This window comes from Primulina tabacum, chromosome 15 (assembly GCF_025594145.1).
Source record: "Primulina tabacum isolate GXHZ01 chromosome 15, ASM2559414v2, whole genome shotgun sequence".
Classification (NCBI taxonomy): Eukaryota; Viridiplantae; Streptophyta; class Magnoliopsida; order Lamiales; family Gesneriaceae; genus Primulina; species Primulina tabacum.
The window spans coordinates 643,320-665,639 of NC_134564.1; the positions used below are offsets into that span (position 1 = coordinate 643,320).

Below are 22,320 nucleotides of genomic sequence, written 5' to 3' on the forward strand. Positions count from 1 at the left end.
AGATGCATTTGGCCTAAGCCATTTTTTTTGTCTAACAACTATTGGAGTTATTATTTTAGCTCCTTGAGTTCATCTGGAGCCATTCGGTACAGTTTATTGGAGATTAATGCATCACTGGTACCAAATTTATCTCGAACTCTAATTCTTAGTCCGAGAACATTCCAAGAAGCCTTTCTGGAAAAACGTCTGAAAATTTTCGTATTACTTGAATATCTTCCAATTTCAGCTTATCTCCTTCTTGCACTTTGTTCACCATTGCTAGGTAAACTTCTTCTCCCAATATCATGGCTTTCCAATTCTGGGTAACAGAAAAAATGCATTTCTGTTCCTTGGCATCGCCATGGTATCTGATTTCTTCTTGAGTTGGGGTTCAAAGTTTGACATTTTTACTCTGGCCATCTACTATCGCACGGCTCTTAGCTAATCAGTTCATCCTTAGGATGGCGTCGAAATCTACCGAAGTGAGTTGAATTAAGTCGGCACTGAATATATGCGAATTGATACTAATTTTATCTTATCTTGAAATTACCCCAATTATTATCTCAAAACTTAAAACTCATATAGAATATTGAAACTTAACTCAGTATTGATCTATAGCTTATTGACTTAAATCCCGAAAATTATAACCTAGTCGTTACCTCAAATAATTATTCTTTTGCTAAATCTTATTTTCATCAAGATCACGAGCCTATCACGCTCTAAAACAAAAGAGTTCATTGAATGTCATTCTCTTTGAATCATTCTTAGTACCATAAAAATCAAAATTTATTGTACTATACTTTCCTTGATACCCATCAATATCTCATAACTTACTTTTTTTTTTACGTAAGGTCGTAGCCTACTTGTTATCCCAAAATAATATAAATTCCTTAACCTGATGATATTTTCTCACAAGATGTTCCAATGTTCTACATATTTAAAGTTAGCGCTTAATATTCTTAATAACCCAAACATATTGCTCACACAATTAACTATCGACAAAAAATTAACTTCTATAGTACAGCCCAAAACTTATGATATAATCCTTATATCAACTTTTCTCATATTAGTTTTCATAAATAACTTATCATCCTCGAGTCAATTTTTTTTTCCTTAAATCAGAAGCTTAAGTCAACTTATCTCTGATATATATATTCTTAAAATAAATACAAATACTAATTGTCCTCATAATAAAATTTCAAAAAAATCGACAAGTAGTTCAAGAAACACGTTGAACGAGATTTTCGAGAAAGTTTCCAAAAGTAGAAAGTTTGGACATTGACTCATGGATAGAAATAATACGTCGAGAGGATTCTAGAACAGTCGACGAAATTAAATTCTGAGTTTCCTATGAAAAGATAGGAATTCTACGAAACTTTCCTAAAATAGCAAAAAACGCGATTTCGAAGGTCTAAACGAAAGATTTTCTTGTTTTCGGACCACACCTCACATCAAAGTTGTGAATAATACTTGGGAGTTCCGAAAGGGACTGCATCAGCCTTTGCCATAACCTGACAAATTTTTCTTCCCAACTGGATTATGAACCTGGCGGCTCTGATACCAATTAAATGTCACGCCCCGAGACCGGGGTTAGTTGACAACGGCGTTGTTTTACAACCACACAATTGAAAACAACAAGCCTCGTAGTATAGTATAAACCAAAAACCAGTTTATTACTCATAATCAATCAAAAGATTGTCTTTACAACGTAGATTCTTAAAATGAAAAAAATAATATGCGGAAGCTTTTACAACTTACTAAGCCAAAACTAAAATAAACTTCTTGAATCATCTTATTATCAGCCCCAAAACTGGTCTTGCTCATCCTCCTCGATTTTCTTTTCTGATTTATCTGGGGAGAGTAGAGTAAGGGGTGAGTATTTTGGGAAATACTCAGCAAGTGGGGGCCGTTCGAGCACAATATAACAACATGCATAATTTCGAAAATCACATGACTTGCACTTACATAGCATCATTCATATCACATGCATAACATTTACCAGCACTGAGATTCATCCACTTTCTATGGTTTACTGATATCAGTCCCTAATTTTTACTCCTCTAAGGGGGCGAGGCCGTATAGCGGTTATGTCCCTCACCGCGTAAGGGTACGTCATGGTTGGGATTCCCACCCATATACAGTCGAATCCTCACAGTGCCCAAAACCGTGTGACAACCAACACAAGAACGGAGTAGAAGAAGAACGTACTCGACCGTATTTTCAAAAAACGAAATAAATATGCATAAACGAAAGTTTAATCTTTAAAACAAGCCAACTTACCTTAGACTGGAAGAAAACGTGAAGAACTATGAAACTATAGAAGAATCATGCAACCAACCCCTCGAAAATGCAGCAGCACATCTACCGAAAAATCAGCCGTCTTGAAAAATTCACTGCGCCTTATTTCACCGTTGGATCGGACTCAAAATTTTATAGTACGTTCACAAGTACGTTAAATATATTATGAATGGTGGAGATCGGGTTTGGAAGTTCTTTAGGCCTGTTCATACAGAAAAACCGTAGGTATGTTGAATTTCCGCCTAAAATCTGAGCAGTTTTCTTTCAAAGGCTATAAACGAAAAAATAACCGTTGGATTTTGCTGAAATTTGGATATGTTATGCGAAACATACCGAAGCATATTCTGAACGGTGGAGATCAGATTCCAAGCACCCGAGTGAGAGAAACGAATTTCTGAACTTGAACAGAATTTTGATGACTCGTGCAGAATTTTAGGAGCAAAATTTCGAAAATTTTGAGAGGAACTCGAAAAATTCATGTAAATTCTGAATGAGAGGGTCCTCCTATTTATAAGGGTGATGTAAAAATCCTACCATAATTCAATTGATATTTCTTCCATAATTTCGAGATAATTATTCCATAATTATCGATATACTCATTCCTTAAATATTAAGATGCTACCTTGTTGAGAAAATCTACCTTGTGTGTAATATTTTCTTCCAAATTTAGTAGATGTCCAGCCTTAATTTATCGTGTATCTTGCACCGGATTTCGATTTTCATGTATTATTTATATTTTCGAATTTATTATAACTCGAAAATAAATTCTTATACATGTCTATATTTAATTAATTACGTGTCCAAAAATTTGGGTTCTCACAAATTTAATATAATTATTCTTATACATGTGCGTTGATAAACTTTTAAAATTATGTATATATATGTGCATAATTTATTGGTGAATAAAATATTATAATTTTTTTATTATGCAATCTAATAATTTTTTAAAAAAATTTATAAATACAATTTTACATTTTATGAGTTTTTGTGGTTGGAAATCCAAATATAAAATGAACGATTTTAATAATGTTGATTTTAAATTATTAGTTAGTAATAAAAAAATATTTTTTAAAAAGTACGAATAAAAAGAAAAATAAATCAATGAGAAAAGATTGAAAATTTTATTGTTTATATTGAATATGAGAGTTTAAGATATATCCCAATTAAATGCACATCCAATCTTTGGATTGAATTAAAAATATTTTTTTGACATTTTTTTGTATATATTAGGATTTAATTTTTATACTTAATAGAATTTCATGTAGTCATTAAATGTTTATTAATATTTTGAATATCTATAGACTTTTGTAAAAATTTTAAAAATTAAGTTTGAATTAAATTAAGTTTGAATCCAACGGTGACTTTTTAAAATTTTACAAAAATTTATATTAAATACTACTAAATTTTTATAAAATATATAAAATTTTAGATGGAAAATATCTTTAGATTTTTGAGAATTATTAAAAATCTATAACCAACCTCTTACTAATCAAAAAATGAAAAAAAAAAAAAAAAAAACTTTGTAAAGTTTCGAAGTCAGAGGCTCCGAGCAGTTCGATCCAAACAGGCTCCCATCCATCAACATAATCATCTTCCAGCTTTCATCGGCTACAGAATCATCTACCGAGGGGTTTCGTAACTTATTTCGTTTGAATCATTGAATTGATTTTCAGATCTATATCGATTTCACCATAATCTGATTCTGTATGCTTTTTCTCTTCCATTTTCACAGATCCAGCCATGGATTTTATGAAGGTTTTCGATCAAACTGTCCGTGAAATGTATGATTCTTATTTCCCCTATTGTAAGATTCAATTAACGATCTCATTTTCTAGCTATCAAATGTGCTATATTCGTGCGGTGGTGCAGAAAGAGGGAGGTGAATTTGAAGGTGTTGAAGGTGCCCGAGATCGAACAAAAGGTAATACCGTTCAGTTAATGGGAATTTCTGTTGTATTGACTGCTTAAAATTTCCGATTAGTAAGGAACTTAGTTATTAAATTTTGTTTATGTGCGTTGATAACTCATGTTTCTAGCTCGTGATAATTATTTTTTGCATTCTTAGTATAGTCTGTCATAATAAGCGAATAATATGGGTGTAAATTGCAAAATTATCACCTTAAAGTTCCACAGTTGCTGTATTCTTGATATGTGTTGCAGGAAATCCAATTATTCTATCACGTAGACATGATAAAATGCTGAGAAGAGTTTTCCCCATCGTTACCAATTCCCTTAACTATAAAATTGATCAAATTCAGCTGCAGCATTGAATATTGATCCCAATTGAACTCGCATCTCTCAAGTTCCCAATAAAAAATAGCTTTTCTTCTCTGTCTTTCGTGTCCTTGTTTTTTTCCCCAAAATTTTATATGTACTTTATAAAGGACTCAAACTCGTAGAATGGCCAGCATTAAAAGTCAATAGAATGCAACGTTCCTCACGCAATGGAGGGTTTCCGGCCTATCTGTTTCCCTGCTTTTCCAAATCTTTTTAATGAAACATAGATTTTGGCACATGTGCCTGAGAAAACAAAAACTTTTATTTACATTGTAGATATTCTCCAATCTTTGCTTTGTGCATTTTGGCCGTGTTACTAGCAAACTCTGAAATTTAAAGCAACCAGGACGTTAAGCTTTCAATGTATCAGTGGATCATATATTCTATAATTAAAAATTGCCTCTGGGTTAGTGTATATATATACTTGCATATACAGTCGAACATAGCCGGTAAAGGCACTAGTTTCTCTTGTGGCCTGGATCCTAGGTACGAGTTGCAAGGTGATGCACCCCTATCATTGAAGCAAGACAAGTTCAACACATTATCATCACATAAATATAGAAATAGTAAAAACATGATATATTTCGGTCTGTTTTAATTACGTCAGGTTTTGGATGCGACAGAAGATGAACCCTGGGGTCCTCATGGTACTGCATTGGCAGAGATAGCACAAGCCACTAAGAAATTGTACTTTCTGTATTCTCTTTCACATGCTTAAATTTTTAATCTTATTCCTTGCTTAGTTTCTCTTAAAGTGGCTGCTTTGGTGTAAAATCTTTGGGATATCATGCAGCACTGAATGCCAAATGGTTATGAATGTTCTTTGGACGCGATTGATAGAGACTGGCAAGAACTGGCGTTTTGTTTACAAGGTATTGACCTTTTCCAAGAACTGTGCGATGAATTTACCACATTTTTCATGTTTGAACGATTAAAATTTCAATCTCTGCACGATGTTCTTATCTGTTACTTCTCTTGTCATCAAGTTTAACAAGTTTGTTATCTTTGAAAATATTGATAACTGAATTTCAACGATTCTCCTCTCTAGGCTTTGGCTGTTATAGAGTATTTGGTGGCGCACGGATCCGAACGTGCTGTTGATGACATAGTAGAACATACTTTTCAGATATCTGTACGCATTTTCTCTCGTGCCTAATTTTGACGTGATCATTATCTTGTTATCTAATTCAAAATTAACATACCTAGTCTTCATGTTAGATTCCTACCGAGTCCAATCTCACTTTTTTACTTTTTCTAGTCTCTAGCAAGTTTTGAGTATGTTGAGCCAAGTGGGAAGGATTTGGGGATTAATGTGAGAAAAAAGGCAGAAACTATTGTGGCTCTTTTAAATAACAAAGACAAAATACAAGAAGCGAGGAATAAAGCTGCTGAAAATCGTGATAAGTAAGATCATATTTTGAGGTTGTATATAGATGTTTCAATAATGGTGTATTTATGATCTTTTAATCAATTGTAGGTATGTTGGACTTTCATCATCTGGAATAACATACAAGTCAAGCATGTCCTCAGTTAGTGGCGGTGGCTTTAGTAACAGAGACAAATATGGAGGTTTTGGTAATGACAGCGATGGCGATAGAATCAAGGATAGTTATAAGAACAATGATCGATATGATGAAGATAAATACGAGAGGCCTACCAAATCAAAGAAAGAATCTTCTCGTAATTCTAGGTTTGCAGTGTTGCTGTGAAGAACTGTTTTTTCCCTTCTAATTTCTGCACAATTCTAATTTGTAAAGTATGCTACGATTTTTTTGGTGACCAACATGATGATTTGAAATTGCAGTGTGTTTCATGTTTTTGGTGCATGACTTGGTTTTTACCCAAATATTTTGGAAGATGTTTTTTTGTTTCTTCATCTGGGTTGCTTGAATTATTCTTATTGAGATATTTTCCTTTTCTCGTTGTCAATGCACATTTGATCCCCCTTTTCTTCTATTATAATTTGTTGTTATAAGTATTATCAGAAAGTAGTCGACCACTTAATACTTCTGAGTTTTTTTTTCCCAAAAACTTGTAAGTTTGTCATATGGTTTAGGGCATGCATTTATTGTATCGCGCAGCTTTGATTTTCTGATCATTATTTTGTACTCTCTTGAACTAATTTGTATATGCCTTAAGTTCGTGCGAGAGATGATTTTAGTCTTGATATTTGCTTTATTTTTGGTTTGCATATGTAATCTGTGGTTTGCTTCCTCTAAATATCAAGAATATTTTCAGCAAGGGTCAGGGCTCTACAGCTAGTGGCGCATCAAATACAACAAAAGCGAGCGTGCCAGATAAATCTGCATCAATCACCTCACAAAGCTCAATTACGCAGACAGATAAGCATGGCGATGATGATTTTGATGATTTTGATCCACGGGGGACTTCAAGTGCAAGTAAGTAATCTTGTTGTCAAGCTTCATTTTGATGATGAGTATCTGCATAAATTAGTAGACATTGACTACTTTTCTGAGGGTTCCGCCTCATTGATTTGGAGCTTTTATTTGTTGAATATATTCGCTATTGACAGAACCTTCTGCCGGAAGTAATCAAGTGCATCTGTTTGGTCAAAATTTTGTTGGTGATCTCTTAGATGCACCAATATCCTTTTCGGCGGATAAGCTTACTTCTGAAAATGATCCATCAGAGGTTGATTTGTTTGCTGATGCTGCTTTTGTATCAGCAACACCCCAGCCACAAGTAGCTAAAGTTCCTATGCCCCAGGTAAGCTTTAGCGGACAATGTCATATGTACAATTACATGTGCACTTGTACTTACTTCTTGATAAAATTGGGACAAAGTGCCAGCGTATTTTTCTTCGAAAATATAAAGAAATATTAACAAATCATCGAAGTTTAGGTTTCATGTCATAAGCCCTATTGAATCTTATTTCTCCTCATCTCTCTCACTTGGAGAGTTCACTTTTATTTGGCTTTCTGTGGAAGGGGTTCTGTAGGTTTGTTTTATTTTAATTCAAAAGAAATGCTCCTTGTCTCTCAGGGCAATCATATGTAGTACTGCATATTGTCTCGCTCATACTAATTGGTTTGCATTTTCTGTGTCTTGCAGACCAATGTTGATTTATTTGCTTCGCAGCCTGCTCCCGCTGTTTCTTCACCGATGGATTTCTTTGCTACACCTGAACCAGCTCCACAGCTTGATGACGATGCACCAAAATCAGATGCAACTATCAGCACATTTGATCCATTTGCTGCGATTCCACTAAACAATTTTGATGGATTTGCTTCTGTTAGCTCAATCAATTCTCACACATATCCTTCATCAACAGCATCCAACCAAAATTCTTCGGGTGAAGGAAGCCATGGGAACTCAAATGGATCTTCACTTGAAACCAAGTCTCCACTTAAGAAGGATGCGTTTCAAGTAAAATCTGGAATATGGGCAGATTCTTTGAGCCGGGGACTCATTGACCTAAATATAACGGCTCGTAAGTATTTCTTTATCACCTCCCATGTATTATAAGTAATTGGCTTATCCTCTTTCCGATTTATTCATTTTCATGCTGAGAATTATTTCCAACTCTGGCCGACAATTTTTCAAACATGTATAGTTTATACTGACTGATACTTTGGGTATATGGTCGCATCTATGCAGCCAAGAAAGTCAACTTAACAGATGTAGGTATTGTTGGCGGGCTGACTGATGGATCTGAAGAAAAAGAAAAAGGACCTTTGCCTTCGTTTTACCAGGGTCGAGCTATGGGCATTGGTTCAGGACTTGGTAAATCGAGCCTCGCTTCAACGACATCAACCAATAATGATTTTTTCTCCAGTCTTAGCAGCCAGCAATATGAATTCGGGAGCTTTCAGAAGTGAAATTCTTCCTAAATGTTTCTCATTTTGGGGAAATTGATGAATAAGGTGCCGTGCGTATCAAACTCTACGTTTGGTTATTTTTACACTTTCGTAGATGGGATATTTGTTCTATGATTCGCATTGTTGCTTGCGTTTGTTTGTGTAAGATTACCGCTAATCTTGACTATCATGGTATGTTATTATTTCAATTTAAAACTGTTAAAAACATCAAATTGTGTATGTTCACATCATCTTGAGAATACTTTTTGTTCTCTTTTCGGCTCTATTAATATATGAGAAGGGAGAAATCTCGAGAAACGGCATGGCCTATCTCGTTCAAAGCAATCGGCTCATAAAAATAAGAAGTGCATCCTAACCATGCCTAAGCTTACAAATTCCATTTGGGTATGCGGTCCGGCACGGAAATTGGAAGGGCATTCATTGTCAGTCATATGTATAGTGGAAGTGTGATTCGATGGATTCATTTCATTTTGTTTAACGTTTATGCGGATACTTTTACTAATTATTAAGCTGTTACTTTATCATTGTAATAGTGACTAGCCTAGGACGGTGGTCTAAAAAAGCTGCATATGGTTTCATCAGACAGGCAAGGCAGCCGTGAAAGAATTAACCTTACATTCATTCAAATGGTTTTAATACAACCATCCCACATTCTATAAAAAACAACCTCTTCATTCATTCCGAGTCCGAATCCATGTGTCCCCCCAAAGCCTTCAACCCTCTTGGTGGCCTCTGAAAATTAAAGATACGTGATACGAAAAAATCAGGTGTAATATTATTATTGACTATATGAAGAGAGACGGTGTACCTTCTTGGAGACTTTCTTCTCTCGAACTTTATATCGTTCAAGGGTTAGATCGCATAGCCAAGAACCTGGGAAAACCAACTACGATGGCAAAACGAAAAAAAAGTTGAAATGAGAATCGAAACACAAATCAAATTAATCAAGATTGCATAATAACCTTCCAAGATTTACGATTTCTCATTAACATCACAACTGCTGCGGTGGTGGGAGAAGGGAACCATAACATATTATCGTGGATTCAATAAAATGATGATGATAATAACAATAATTGCATTAAAGCATAAGATGGACCCGCTGTCTTTTTAATTAATACTTTGTTGGTTTGCTTATGCGCTGAGACGAAGTGGGCGCAACGTCATGACAAACAAACAAATAAAGAAGAATCAACCAACATGATAAGAAAGTCCCACCAGAACCAATACATGGGCTGGCATATTCCCTCCACAACAAGTAAACGAGAACCAAAATAAACATGCTTATATTTCATGTAGATCCATATCAATCATACCATTCCCTCAACATAACAGTACAAAAATGTAGACTATCACATTTCCCATAGCCTGCACCTATATATTCTTCCCACAATCTGTGTTTCAATGTGATTCTCACGTACCACTTTCCATAGTCTATGCTGCATCAGGAATGCTCAGGTAATGTAGACCATTTATTATATGGGTTTCGCAAATATTGTATATCAGGTTTTTATAAATCAAACGATGAATATTATTGCAGAGTACTTCTCTTGATACAATATAGACAATAGCAGCAAAGAACGAATAAAAGACGGGTCAAGTGGATGCCAACATCCCCCTTCTATCCTACATGATTTCTAGCTGCCCACTTTCCCAAAGCGAGCATTATTAATGTCACAACCCTCGGATAGCCTCTCTGCCTAACAAAAATAAGTATGTATCATAGCTTGAATCTAATGCAAAAGCAAGTAGCTTGATTACTGATCCAACGTTTAAAGCATTAAATTTTTTTTTTTGTGCAAAAGAAGATTTTTACTTCTTTGTCACTAAGAACGCTAGTTTAAATTCTCCACAACTTCAGTCGCCGAGAGGGTCTGAGCGAGGAAAAGTTTATTTCGCTTAACTGAGATCACTGCACAAAGGTGAACATACAAAATACAGAAATCGAGAAACTATATCCCGATTTCTGCATACAGGATTCAACCAGAATCCTTCCCTGTACATTAGAGAACATTTCAGCTAATTTTATTCATTGAAACCAACTGATATTTGTTTTCATCTGGGAAAAAGGGAGTATATCCCTTTGCTCATACACACCACAACTCCACCTTCATCTAATGAATGGGAAACCAAGTAGATAAAGTCATGAAATGATGAAGCATCAATATTACACACACAATATGGACTTTCAACAGATATTAATCGAGTGAAGCAAAATGGGGAACTCACGTTTACACTTCGCTGAATAAACTTGGCTCGTTTCTTGGGTTTCTGTGGGAGTTTGGACCCTTTAATTGCCATGAAATCCTCTTCTTTTTCTTTATTTGTCAAGGCTATCAGAAACTTAGGTGGCCACAGTGCGTTGCCCCCTTGGCTTCCAGCCAAATCATCCCCTTTTTTCCCTTCTTGGGCTGTCTCTGATGAGCCAGAACCACCACTTCCACTACCTTGGTGGTGGTGGTTGTCATTTTGATGATTACTATTAATATTGTTATTCTTGTTGGCCGTACCACCTTTCTTCTCAACTCTATCTGGGGAAACAAACGTCTTCTTCACTCCATTGCTATGACCCCTCATACTAATTGAACCCTCTGAGTTCCTTTAACATTGGATGGCGTTAAAAGAAAGAAGAATGGAGCAAAGATTCAAATGCAAAACAAACAAACAAGGAAACGCAGAAAACAAAATTAATAACTATTAATTAGCCTATACTGCTCAGTTGTGGGAGACCTAAGTTCTGCCAAGTGGGTATGCGCGTAAAAAATAACGCTACAGATAAGACTACCCACCCAGAAAATTTTACTTTACCACCAAAAATCCTTTGCTTCCACGAAACCTTACTACAAAATCAAGGGCCGCGACAGGATTTACCGAAATACCCTTGTGGGGTGGTTATAGATCACACGATTTGGCGTAGGAAAAGGAGGGGGAGGAGGGGGGGGGGGGGGGGGTGGGTGGTGTGGGTGTGTCGTCCTGATTTGAAAAGAGATTGGAAAATAGTGTCTGGTTCGTTGGATGGAAAGCCTGATCAGATGGTTAAAATGGTAAAAAGTGTTAAAGATCCCTATAAAAACGACTTCAACAGTTAAAAAGAAATAACTTCTAATTTAAATATGTAAACAACAGTATTGATGAATACCAAAAGAGACCACTTTTCATCCCAACAGTTAAAACTAATAAAATAAATAAATACTAGATGTAAGAAAACCAGATATCCTTTATTAATCAAATTTGACAAAAACTTACATGAGAGGGTCTTACGAATCGTATTTTTTGAGACAGATCTTTTATTTGAGTTTTCCATGAAAAATATTAATTTTTATGCTAAAAGTATTACTTTTTATTGTAAATATCGGTAGGGTTGACACGTCTCACAGATAAAGATTCGTAAAACCGTCTCACAAGAGATCAACTTATCAAATTTTTGGTAGGGTTTAATAACACCAAACGAAATTTATACATCTAACCTCGTACCTTGACAAAAATCTACACTCAAATGGAGTACCTAATTATTTGTAATATATAATTATCACATATCATCTAATTTTAAAAATATTCTTTTTCTTTTATATAAACTCTTAATTTAATCATAATATCACTTCTACTATAGAAACGATCTAATAAAAAAATAATATTTTATTTAACATTAAAAGTTTTTTATATTATGCACTTGATGCGTGCAAGGAGCAATGGTATAAATAAAAGTGGCTAAATTGTGAGATTGACATGGGATTCGAAACTCAACACTTTCACAACTAATATACGTATACTAATATATTAAGATTAGAAGTTTTTATATTGGTGACACCAATTATTTTTTATAAAAATATCTTATCTATTTATATAATTAATGTTTTTTTATATAATTTACTCATAACTATAATATCTATACATTTTAAATATTTAAAAATTCTCATATTATATCTATAAATAACAAAAATCCGAGGCTTGGAATATAAATTGAATCTGATACGTGACATTGTTATACCAAAATTTTCCTTAGTGGCTTTCGCACACATAGAGGTTATTGGTTTCCAGCTTATATACCATCTTCATCTCATACTGAACTAAGAAAAAAAGTAAATTTCAGAATAATAATGAATATAAAGTTCTTGGAACTTTTACAAAACATAAAAAGATTTATGATAGATATACCAAAAAAATTAAACAGAGGATTTTACCGAGTTCCCATAGAAACATAAATTCATAAAAATCACTCATAAACGCCTTAAATGTCATTTCTCGGCTAAGCAGGCTGAAGGACTACAACATTAATTTAATATTTCCTAGATAAACTCGAACCTTGTGTTCACCATTTCCTCATTCATCTTTTTATCTTATGTTTTAACCAAATACTCTTATATTACATTAAATTCCAAAAATTTAAATAAATCTTTTATTATCTCAATTTAATTCCAAGTTACAAATAAATATAGATCATGTCATAGTAAGATAATAATTTAGCACGAATACTTTAGCATGTCATTCAGGCTAATAAATGAAATATAAAATTTTTAAACAGTAAACAAAAAATAAAAACGATATAAACTTACATAGATGTAATCAGAATACTTGAAACTTTTATTTATTTTCTTCAGAAGGGTTGTTTACAAGAAAGAAATAGAGGGGAGCAAACTCGACCGTGTCCCTTTAAAAACACATTATGAACCTATAAATAGAAGGAATAGCCGAATATGAAACCCCGGATTCCAACTAAAAATATAAACAGTACAATGTTTTTTAAAAGCAAATAGTAACATGGTTATAAAATTCAAAAAGTCTATAGTGATTATGATATGCTACCACTTGTTGATGTGATATGCCACCAGCTATGAATAGTGAGATTTCACTACCAACGATCATAATTAAAGATGGATAATTTAATCATCTTTAATATTGTTTTTTATGGACTTTTTTAAATTTTCAAAAATATCATTGATTTGAGAAAATTGAGGAATATCATCCTCTGGATCTTGTGCATCTTGCATCTGCATTAGATGGATGAATTGATTTTCACTGGATTCAGATGCCATAGATTTATCAGATTTTGAATCAGAACATCCAATGTTCTTATAAAGATCCTTCTTCATTTCTTCGATATAAACTTCAATCATTTTTTCTTTTGAATATATCTCAGAATATTTCTGAGTCAGAATCTTAAAAGGACTCATTGAGGCTTTCTCATTCTCTCGTTGATTATTGAATTATGTATGGTATAATTCAATTTTTTCCTCCACTTGATTAAGAATCTCAGAGCCATAAGGCTTTCCAGTTTCTGGATCTTCTCTTAATAATTTATCCCAAAATTTAGTAGAGCCAACTCTCCACAAGCAAGGGATACATTCATCAGTATAACCAAATTCTGGTTGTCATCTCCAGATCCATAGGATTCCAAATTTCATGAAAAATAGACATAGAATCTTTCCATCTATCCAATGTTAAGAAAATGATTGTTTAATACTTGTGGAAACATTTAACCAAGTATTCATGGGTTTTATGAAATCTCGGGCAAAATTTTTGGTGATGGACCAAAAATCTTACGCCATATAAAGAACCAATTTGGGATAGGATAATAGAAAACATTTTCACAGATTTTTAGAAACCATGTATGTTTCTTTTTCTCATTTTCATAAAATAGAGTTTTATTAAAACTCTCAACATAATCCCAAAAATTAAATTTAAAACTCATTTTATGTGTATCAGAATAAAATTCTTTTTCAACCAATGGAGATATACGACATTCTTCAATAGATATTATCTTTTTGATAATGAACTTGGAGAAATTATAACTTCCTTTTTGCTGGGTATTACTGAAAAATTGAGTTATAACAACACTTTTTGTAAATAAAAGAATATTTTCATAACATCTTCTTTGTTTATAGGAACCACATACATATGATGTATTGGTTAAGTATCTTTCCATGATAGTCCATGGAGTTTTCTCCGATTGAATATCTTTTTCTTCTATAAGAAGAATTAATTCACGATGTTTTGTCTCTGTATATAGAGCATAATCATTATCAATTCTGAATATCTAGAATTATGTAAGAATGAAATTCATTCATTACTAGAAAAAGGTTTAATAAAACCTTCTCAATCTCCTTGGTCATGTACTGCTTTTTATGTTAATAAACATTCTGAGCAGGAGAGAGGAGTTCCTAGACTAGTAATAAATTACAAACCCCTTAATAAGGTTTTAAAATGGATTAGGCATCATATTCCTAATAAAAAAGATTTATTAGACAGACTGGTACATGCAATTATATTTTCAAAATTTGTTTTAAAATCAAGATTTTGGCAGACTCAAATAAAAGAATCTGATAGATATAAAACTGCTTTTAATGTTCTAATAAAACACTATGAATGGACAGTCATGTCATTTGGCTTAAAATATGCCCCTTCAGAATTCCAACAAATAATGAATGATATTTTTTACAATTATAGCAATTTTATAATTGTTTATATTGATGATATTTTAGTCTTTTCAAATGATATTGAAACACATTTTAAACATTTAGATATGTTTAAAAATATTGTTATTCAAAATAGTCTTGTCATATCAAAATCTAAAATGATTTTGTTTCAAACTAATATTAGATTTCTTGGTCATATGATTGAAAAAGAAAAAATAATTCTTATACAAAGAAGTATAGAATTTGGTTCAAAATTTTCTGATATTATAACTGATAAAACTCAGTTACAAAGATTTTTAGGAAGTTTAAATTATATTTCTCCTTATATAAAAAATTTAACTAATGATTCTGTTATTTTATATGACAGATTAAAGAAAAATCTTTTACCTTGGTCTGAAAAACATACTATAGCTGTTAAAAATATTAAAGAGAAGGTTAAAAATATCCCTTGTCTTATGCTTGCGAATCCCCAATGTGATAAAATTGTTAAAATAGATGCTTCTGATATAGGGTTTGGAGGAATATTAAAACAGATAGATCCTCAAACAAAACAAGAATATCTAATCAGATTTTATTCTGGAAAATGGAATAATTCCCAGAAAAATTATTCCACAGTAAGAAATTTTGGCTATCGTGAGATGTATTTTAAAATTTCAAGATGATTTATATAATCAAAGTTTATTATAAAAACTGATTGTAAATCTTCAAAATTTATGTTTACAAAAGATTTTAAACATGATGTTTCTAAGCAAATGTTTGCAAGATGACATGCTCATTTGGCTCCTTTTGATTTTGAAATCATTTATATGAAAGGTGAAGATATTCACTTACCTGATTTTTTAACTCGAGAATATTTATCTTAATGTCTTTATTTACAGATATTAATTCTCGAGGCAGAGGAGAGTCCTCTTATAGAGGACGAGGTGGTAGGTGAAAACCCCCTAATATTATAGCACAGCATGGCAAGCAGAGGCTAATAGCCCAAAACTTATCTAGCTCATCCAGTAATACTGAACAAAATAATGAGATACAATGAATTTCAAGAATTCTTGAAATAAAAGCAGAGAAATAATACAGATTCTCAAGCTTCGGCATCATATGCTAATATCATAAAAGAAGATGATAATGATTATGCTCTATATACAGAGACAAAACATCGTGAATTAATTCTTCTTATAGAAGAAAAAGATATTCAATCGGAGAAAACTCCATGGACTATCATGGAAAGATACTTAACCAATACATCATATGTATGTGGTTCCTATAAACAAAGAAGATGTTATGAAAATATTCTTTTATTTACAAAAAGTGTTGTTATAACTCAATTTTTCAGTAATACCCAGCAAAAAGGAAGTTATAATTTCTCCAAGTTCATTATCAAAAAGATAATATCTATTGAAGAATGTCGTATATCTCCATTGGTTGAAAAAGAATTTTATTCTGATACACATAAAATGAGTTTTAAATTTAATTTTTGGGATTATGTTGAGAGTTTTAATAAAACTCTATTTTATGAAAATGAGAAAAAGAAACATACATGGTTTCTAAAAATCTGTGAAAATGTTTTCTATTATCCTATCCCAAATTGGTTCTTTATATGGCGTAAGATTTTTGGTCCATCACCAAAAATTTTGCCCGAGATTTCATAAAACCCATGAATACTTGGTTAAATGTTTCCACAAGTATTAAACAATCATTTTCTTAACATTGGATAGATGGAAAGATTCTATGTCTATTTTTCATGAAATTTGGAATCCTATGGATCTGGAGATGACAACCAGAATTTGGTTATACTGATGAATGTATCCCTTGCTTGTGGAGAGTTGGCTCTACTAAATTTTGGGATAAATTATTAAGAGAAGATCCAGAAACTGGAAAGCCTTATGGCTCTGAGATTCTTAATCAAGTGGAGGAAAAAATTGAATTATACCATACATAATTCAATAATCAACGAGAGAATGAGAAAGCCTCAATGAGTCCTTTTAAGATTCTGACTCAGAAATATTCTGAGATATATTCAAAAGAAAAAATGATTGAAGTTTATATCGAAGAAATGAAGAAGGATCTTTATAAGAACATTGGATGTTCTGATTCAAAATCTGATAAATCTATGGCATCTGAATCCAGTGAAAATCAATTCATCCATCTAATGCAGATGCAAGATGCACAAGATCCAGAGGATGATATTCCTCAATTTTCTCAAATCAATGATATTTTTGAAAATTTAAAAAAGTCCATAAAAAACAATATTAAAGATGATTAAATTATCCATCTTTAATTATGATCGTTGGTAGTGAAATCTCACTATTCATAGCTGGTGGCATATCACATCAACAAGTGGTAGCATATCATAATCACTATAGACTTTTTGAATTTTATAACCATGTTACTATTTGCTTTTAAAAAACATTGTACTGTTTATATTTTTAGTTGGAATCCGGGGTTTCATATTCGGCTATTCCTTCTATTTATAGGTTCATAATGTGTTTTTAAAGGGACACGGTCGAGTTTGCTCCCCTCTATTTCTTTCTTGTAAACAACCCTTCTGAAGAAAATAAATAAAAGTTTCAAGTATTCTGATTACATCTATGTAAGTTTATATCGTTTTTATTTTTTGTTTACTGTTTAGGGTTTAGGGTTTAGGGTTTAGGGTTTACCGATGAGAAGGCGAAGCCGGCCGCTGACGGAGATTAATATATCCGTTGGTGCCATGACTCTTTCTGGCAGCAGCATGAAGAATGTTCGGATCCTTGCTATTGTGATTCTTCAGATCCGACCTGATAACCCGGCGATCTTTCCGGGTCATGGGTTGGTCCGAACCAGAAGATTCTTTACTGTTGCTTTGAAACTTCATGCAGCGAAGGCGTTTCCCGTTGCCCCACTGCAGCACGAAGTCAGACGACGCCGTATTACCGTCCATCGCTGCCCTTTTCGTCCACCTGTCCAAGCATCCGATCACATTCGCCTTATGACATTGACAAAAGGGAAATAGAGGTTTACAGATTCCACCAAGAGTTCGAGAACAGATGAATATGAAACGCTCTGTGATCTCTAGCTTAAGTAATTTTGTGCGCTGAATTTAGCATCTGTGCAGGGATTTGAGGAAAATTAAACAAAAATCTTTGAGCCTAATCTCAAAGGGTGGTTGGCAAACCAGATTGTGGTCCTTGAGTTTCTGGGCACAGAGATCCGTTAAGAAATTCTGGGTAGGTGCATATAGAGAGGAGGAGGCACCAAAAAGAGGAGGATGAGTCATTTTGCGCGGAAATCCAACACGAGGAAATTCTGGTAGATGAAATTTGGAGGTGGTTAAGGAGAAAGCAAAATCATCACCATATCATTACCTGAACACCGCAATTTTCTACCCGACTAATCAGTAAAGATTGGCTCTTGGAAATCGATTGCTCTGAATCTGCAGTTACAGAAACCAAATATTTGGTCAATTACAATGCAATTTCAGCTCTCTTTTTTTCTCAACTCTTGTTTGAAATGAATATATTCATTGGTGCCAAATTCTAAGATGTGTGAATTCATAGCAAATTCTACCGATTCAAACACACGGATGCAGCAATTTCAGATCGAAATTTCAGCAAAACTGTTCCTCGAGAAAAACAATGAATCCGAGCTCCGATTGAGAATCCTTTGAAACTATGAAAACGAAATCCATAACATTAGATTTTGGGAGAGGAGGAGAAGTACTCTTCCTTCTCTTGTGAAGAATGCAGAAACAACATTTTTATAGTCATCGTAATTGACGGTGTCGATTGTTTCTGTTTCAACGGTGGGATGTCGGTTCAGTACAACCCTGGTTAACCTTACTCTAGTTATTTCAGTGTACTAGGGTTTGAGTTAAAAGGTGTTTGGGGTATTATATTTGAACAACCGATGTGACATAAATCACTCGCCCTAACACAATTTCACACATTCAATCACACTCGAAAAATGGCATGCTTGCACGACCACAGCTGCCAGGAGCACGATTGCTCCTCCGATTGGTCTCTTTACAAACATGTGGATCTATCTAAGGTTCGATTCTTCTTCCTCGATCTGTATTTAGGTGTTTGATCATGCTTATATTTTATTGTTTGTTCCCTTTTATTGATTTCTTTTGTTTTGAGATTTTATTGTTCGTTGTCACACTCTACTGCGTCTAAAAGTTCATATTTTTGTTTGTTTCAATCATATCTAGTATGTCATTTACAGCGTTAAAATCGAATCAGGAATGCAGTAGCTTAAAGTTCGTGCCAAATGTGTACAACGACTTGTCTGTGGTGTACTATCATCTGGCCTTGTCCTAGTTCCAATACTGAGAAATGAGAATGCCTGGACACTTATGGTTTCTGTGTAAAATATGTGCTTTTTGTTTCTGGATTTCACTTGTTATGCAATTGAACTTTTATACCTCTCGTAATAGCCGTTCTAGGTGAATACGCGTGATGTGTTTGTCCACAAAAATAAATGATATCTCAAGGACTTTTATGGTGTTCTTATGTAGGATTTTTCTGAATAAGCTGTGTGCATATATAAATCAACGAGCATGCACCTTTTTCTTGTCTTAGTCTTCAATATGACATTTATATCCTTTGCTTATTTATTCTAGAATCTTTGATCATGAACCCTTAGATTGATGTTTTGATCCCGTTTGCATCAAAATATCAAATAATAATTAGATGTCACCCTTTAAGCGTGTAATGAATGAAAAGTTTTACTGCCCCCAAGGTATCTGCATTGAATGAAGCTGTTTCTGGAAGTGTCAAGTCTGTATTCAGAGCTTGGGAGCAGCGCCTTAATTCTTCAGAGGTATTCAGTATGTGGCTAGGTCAAATTGCAATGATCTCTGTATTTCCTTCCTTAATATATGTCAGCAGTATCAAAGATAATTTTTTTGATCTAGAAAACTGCATAAACTTGGACATCTTCTCTTATAACAGAGTGCTAGTTTGTTGTTATTGATTATGATTTACCAGGTATTATTCAATATGGATCCATCCCCTTTTGTTGCATGACATACAAGAGCAGTGTTCGAATATACGCGATACACATTTGGTATAATGATCAGATGTGAAAAAATTGCACCATGAAGGCTTATACTTTCAAAATTACTTGTCATCCTTGTGCATTTTATCACTCTCATAAAAGCTTCAGCGATTTTACTCTGATTTAAACGATAACAGGGTCACCTGGAAAGCAACAACGGCGATCCAGAGTTGATTGTATTTATTCCGTAAGTGTTGATGTTTGTTAGCCTAAATAAGACATTGATAATATTTCCTTTTTTTTTTAACTAAGAAACTAAACCATGGAGCCAATAAGACAGAAGGACATGATGTTTTTTTTTTAAAAAAAATAGTATGGATAGCGGCCCTTATCTTCTATTTTGATCTGTTCATCATCCTTTTCCTTGTTGGCATGATCTATATTTACTTTTGCAACTTGTAGCACTTGCTAAGTTAGTTTTGCTGAAATTTTTGCTTGTCTTTGTCTTTGCTAAATCTTCTGTGTAGATTTACATCAGATGTTAAGATCAAGAGCATCTCCGTTGTTGGTGGTGCTGATGGGACTAGCCCTTCAAAAATGAGAGCGTGAGTTTGCTGTTTGTGCAAGCAACATCTGCTTTGTATTAATTACTGATTTTGTGGCTAAGCTGATGGGTTTTTGATATTATGAGCTAAGGTTGTAGAAAGTCTTGGGGCCATAGCTTCCCTAGTTATCTTTTAAGACTTAAACATTGATGTCCCCAATAGGGGTGGGAAAAAATACCAAAATACCGAAATACCGAAATACCGTACCGAAAAAAATACCGAACTTACCGAAAAATCGGTATACCGAACATTTCGGTACGGTATGTTCGGTATCGCTATCGGTATGAAATATTTTTTTTTCGGTATTTCGGTAATTTTTTATTATTATTATTTTTTAAATTTAAGTTCGGTATACCAAAAAAATGTCGGTATACCGAAAACATTTTCGGCATACCGACATTTTTTCGGTATACCGACAAAATTTTCGGTGTCGGTATGGTACCGGTATGAACTTTTTCCATACCGAAAATTCGGTATACCGAATGTGCGGTATACCGAAATTTCGGTATCGGTATCGGTATGGAAAAATTCCATACCGATATTTTCGGTACGGTATACGGTACCGTTTCCGTACGGTATACCGTACCGTACCCACCCCTAGTCCCCAACCCCAGTTTTTTAACACCTTAATGTTCTTTTAAATGCAGATTTATCAATCGGGATGGCATTGATTTTTCAGATGCGCAAAACATGCAACCTGTGCAGGTGTGCTTTCGTTTCACTTTTGGATGGACTGTGCTCATAGTAGTTTACTGAAGTAACTTATTTGCTCACCTTAGGAGTGGGACTTGGCAGAAAACTTGCAAGGAATTTTGGAGTATCAGACCAGGTAAAGTTTACTAAGCTTCTCGGGGGGGCAATTCGTTAATCTGTTTTTACTTATTAGTTAACATTTCCGCATTTCTTGCAAACATAAGGATTGTTTGTCATCAATTTGACTTGTCGCTATTGTATTGATGCATCAAATCAGATATTCAAGATTTCAAAGCGTGGGAAACATCACTTTACATTTCTCAGAAAATTTTGGTGGCCATACTACTCAAATACGTTACATTGGGTTGAAAGGAGAAGCAACTCAGGTACTTTTGCGTGCAAAAACATGTCCATATCACATCCATTTCTCTTACATGATTTGAGTCCCATTTTTGTGCAGCTGAGGAGAGATGTGGTCGCAACAATTGTCTACGAACTCATGCCAAATCCTTCGGATCACAAGTGAGTTTTCATGGAATTTCCTTGTGATTTTTTGTTCATTTTCTAGGATGGATTTAGGCATTGAAAATGAAATTAGCGCCGAAGAGAGCCGACTACCTCCCATAGCCTTTTCTTGGTTTCGCTCCATTTTGAACTTGTAACACAACCATCTTTTGTTGGATGTTTCTGCAGAACGAGGGCAGACACAGGTGGTGGGATTTCACATGTGGAATGAGATTAGTCCATAAGTTATCTGGAGAGGCTTCCGTGCTACTGCAATGACTTCTATAGATGTAAACTAAAACCCAATTATGAAATTTTGGAAATGAAAATATTTATAATCACTTGTTGAATAAACTCGTTCAAATTTAGTTTACGATTGTAGAATGAGTTTTGTAAATGGAGATAGGTATGCATGTTCAGTGAGTCCAATCTTCTGTTAAATAAGATTTTATTAAATTAAGCTATTTTTGACAGATTATATTTCATTATACCATAATTTAATTAATTTTAAGCTGCATCCCACGAAGCTGAGGTGTGTATTGCTCTTTTATTTGAACATTAAAATGTGTTTCTTTTATACATTGTTATGAATGAGAGATGGTGAAGTCTATTCGTTAAAGAGATTTAATGATCTTTTTAGAATGGTAAGAGTTCTCTGTGACAGATTTCTATAGAATTTGATGAACTCTTGTGGATTTATTTTGGAAGATTTCTATAATTTTTTACGTAACATTGAGT

At 33.8% G+C, this 22,320-nt stretch overlaps 3 protein-coding genes across 11 annotated transcripts; 2 read left to right on the plus strand and 1 right to left on the minus strand.

Moving 5' to 3' along the window:
* The first annotated feature begins 3,776 nt into the window (after positions 1-3,776).
* On the plus strand, positions 3,777-8,656 carry LOC142526535 (clathrin interactor EPSIN 1). 2 transcript variants are annotated; one of them, XM_075631004.1, is made up of 12 exons: positions 3,777-3,907; positions 4,010-4,058; positions 4,147-4,198; positions 5,162-5,241; positions 5,348-5,426; positions 5,603-5,686; positions 5,813-5,958; positions 6,032-6,244; positions 6,793-6,953; positions 7,088-7,281; positions 7,627-8,005; positions 8,173-8,656. In XM_075631004.1, the coding sequence occupies exons 2-12, from the start codon at positions 4,018-4,020 to the stop codon at positions 8,391-8,393; spliced, it is 1,650 nt and encodes a 549-aa protein (XP_075487119.1). In that variant the 5' UTR covers positions 3,777-3,907; positions 4,010-4,017; the 3' UTR covers positions 8,394-8,656. The 2 variants fall into 2 exon arrangements, with proteins under 2 accessions (XP_075487119.1, XP_075487120.1); XM_075631005.1 differs by having other exon boundaries at positions 3,783-3,912.
* Positions 8,657-8,946: 290 nt separating this feature from the next.
* Positions 8,947-18,498, minus strand: LOC142526298 (uncharacterized). 3 transcript variants are annotated; one of them, XR_012815218.1, is made up of 5 exons: positions 18,350-18,498; positions 17,461-18,215; positions 10,620-10,981; positions 9,202-9,279; positions 8,947-9,125 (listed from the first exon to the last, which is right to left on the minus strand). XR_012815218.1 is itself a non-coding variant. In XM_075630592.1 (4 exons), exons 1-4 carry the CDS (start codon positions 17,721-17,723, stop codon positions 9,069-9,071), a joined length of 768 nt encoding a protein of 255 aa, XP_075486707.1. In that variant the 3' UTR covers positions 8,947-9,068. The 3 variants fall into 3 exon arrangements, 2 of the variants coding, with proteins under 2 accessions (XP_075486707.1, XP_075486706.1); XM_075630592.1 differs by lacking the exon at positions 18,350-18,498 and having other exon boundaries at positions 10,620-10,989; positions 17,461-17,723; XM_075630591.1 differs by lacking the exons at positions 8,947-9,125; positions 9,202-9,279; positions 18,350-18,498 and having other exon boundaries at positions 10,170-10,989; positions 17,461-17,723.
* Positions 9,367-22,060, plus strand: LOC142526299 (uncharacterized). 6 transcript variants are annotated; one of them, XM_075630596.1, is made up of 11 exons: positions 9,367-9,848; positions 9,931-10,103; positions 19,523-19,603; positions 19,771-19,849; positions 19,978-20,027; positions 20,308-20,385; positions 21,033-21,090; positions 21,165-21,214; positions 21,356-21,464; positions 21,539-21,600; positions 21,772-22,060. In XM_075630596.1, exons 3-11 carry the CDS (start codon positions 19,536-19,538, stop codon positions 21,812-21,814), a joined length of 597 nt encoding a protein of 198 aa, XP_075486711.1. In that variant the 5' UTR covers positions 9,367-9,848; positions 9,931-10,103; positions 19,523-19,535; the 3' UTR covers positions 21,815-22,060. The 6 variants fall into 6 exon arrangements, with proteins under 6 accessions (XP_075486711.1, XP_075486710.1, XP_075486708.1 ...); XM_075630595.1 differs by lacking the exons at positions 9,367-9,848; positions 9,931-10,103 and adding an exon at positions 18,675-18,829; XM_075630593.1 differs by lacking the exons at positions 9,367-9,848; positions 9,931-10,103; positions 19,771-19,849 and adding exons at positions 18,697-18,829; positions 19,735-19,770.
* Positions 22,061-22,320: the final 260 nt, after the last annotated feature.

Excerpts from the sequence above, each read along its gene's own strand:
- LOC142526535 (XM_075631004.1), top strand. The coding sequence starts at position 4,018 with ATGGATTTTATGAAGGTTTTCGATCAAACTGTCCGTGAAAT. Across the intron at positions 6,954-7,087 it reads ACGGGGGACTTCAAGTGCAA|AACCTTCTGCCGGAAGTAAT; the intron begins GTAAGTAATCTT and ends CGCTATTGACAG. Across the intron at positions 8,006-8,172 it reads TGACCTAAATATAACGGCTC|CCAAGAAAGTCAACTTAACA; the intron begins GTAAGTATTTCT and ends GCATCTATGCAG.
- LOC142526298 (XM_075630591.1), bottom strand. The coding sequence starts at position 17,723 with ATGGACGGTAATACGGCGTCGTCTGACTTCGTGCTGCAGTGGGGCAAC. Across the intron at positions 10,990-17,460 it reads CCGGCTTCGCCTTCTCATCG|GAACTCAGAGGGTTCAATTA; the intron begins GTAAACCCTAAA and ends CCAATGTTAAAG.
- LOC142526299 (XM_075630593.1), top strand. The coding sequence starts at position 18,746 with ATGGCATGCTTGCACGACCACAGCTGCCAGGAGCACGATTGCTCCTCC. Across the intron at positions 18,830-19,522 it reads AACATGTGGATCTATCTAAG|GTATCTGCATTGAATGAAGC; the intron begins GTTCGATTCTTC and ends ACTGCCCCCAAG. Across the intron at positions 20,386-21,032 it reads AGCCCTTCAAAAATGAGAGC|ATTTATCAATCGGGATGGCA; the intron begins GTGAGTTTGCTG and ends TTTTAAATGCAG.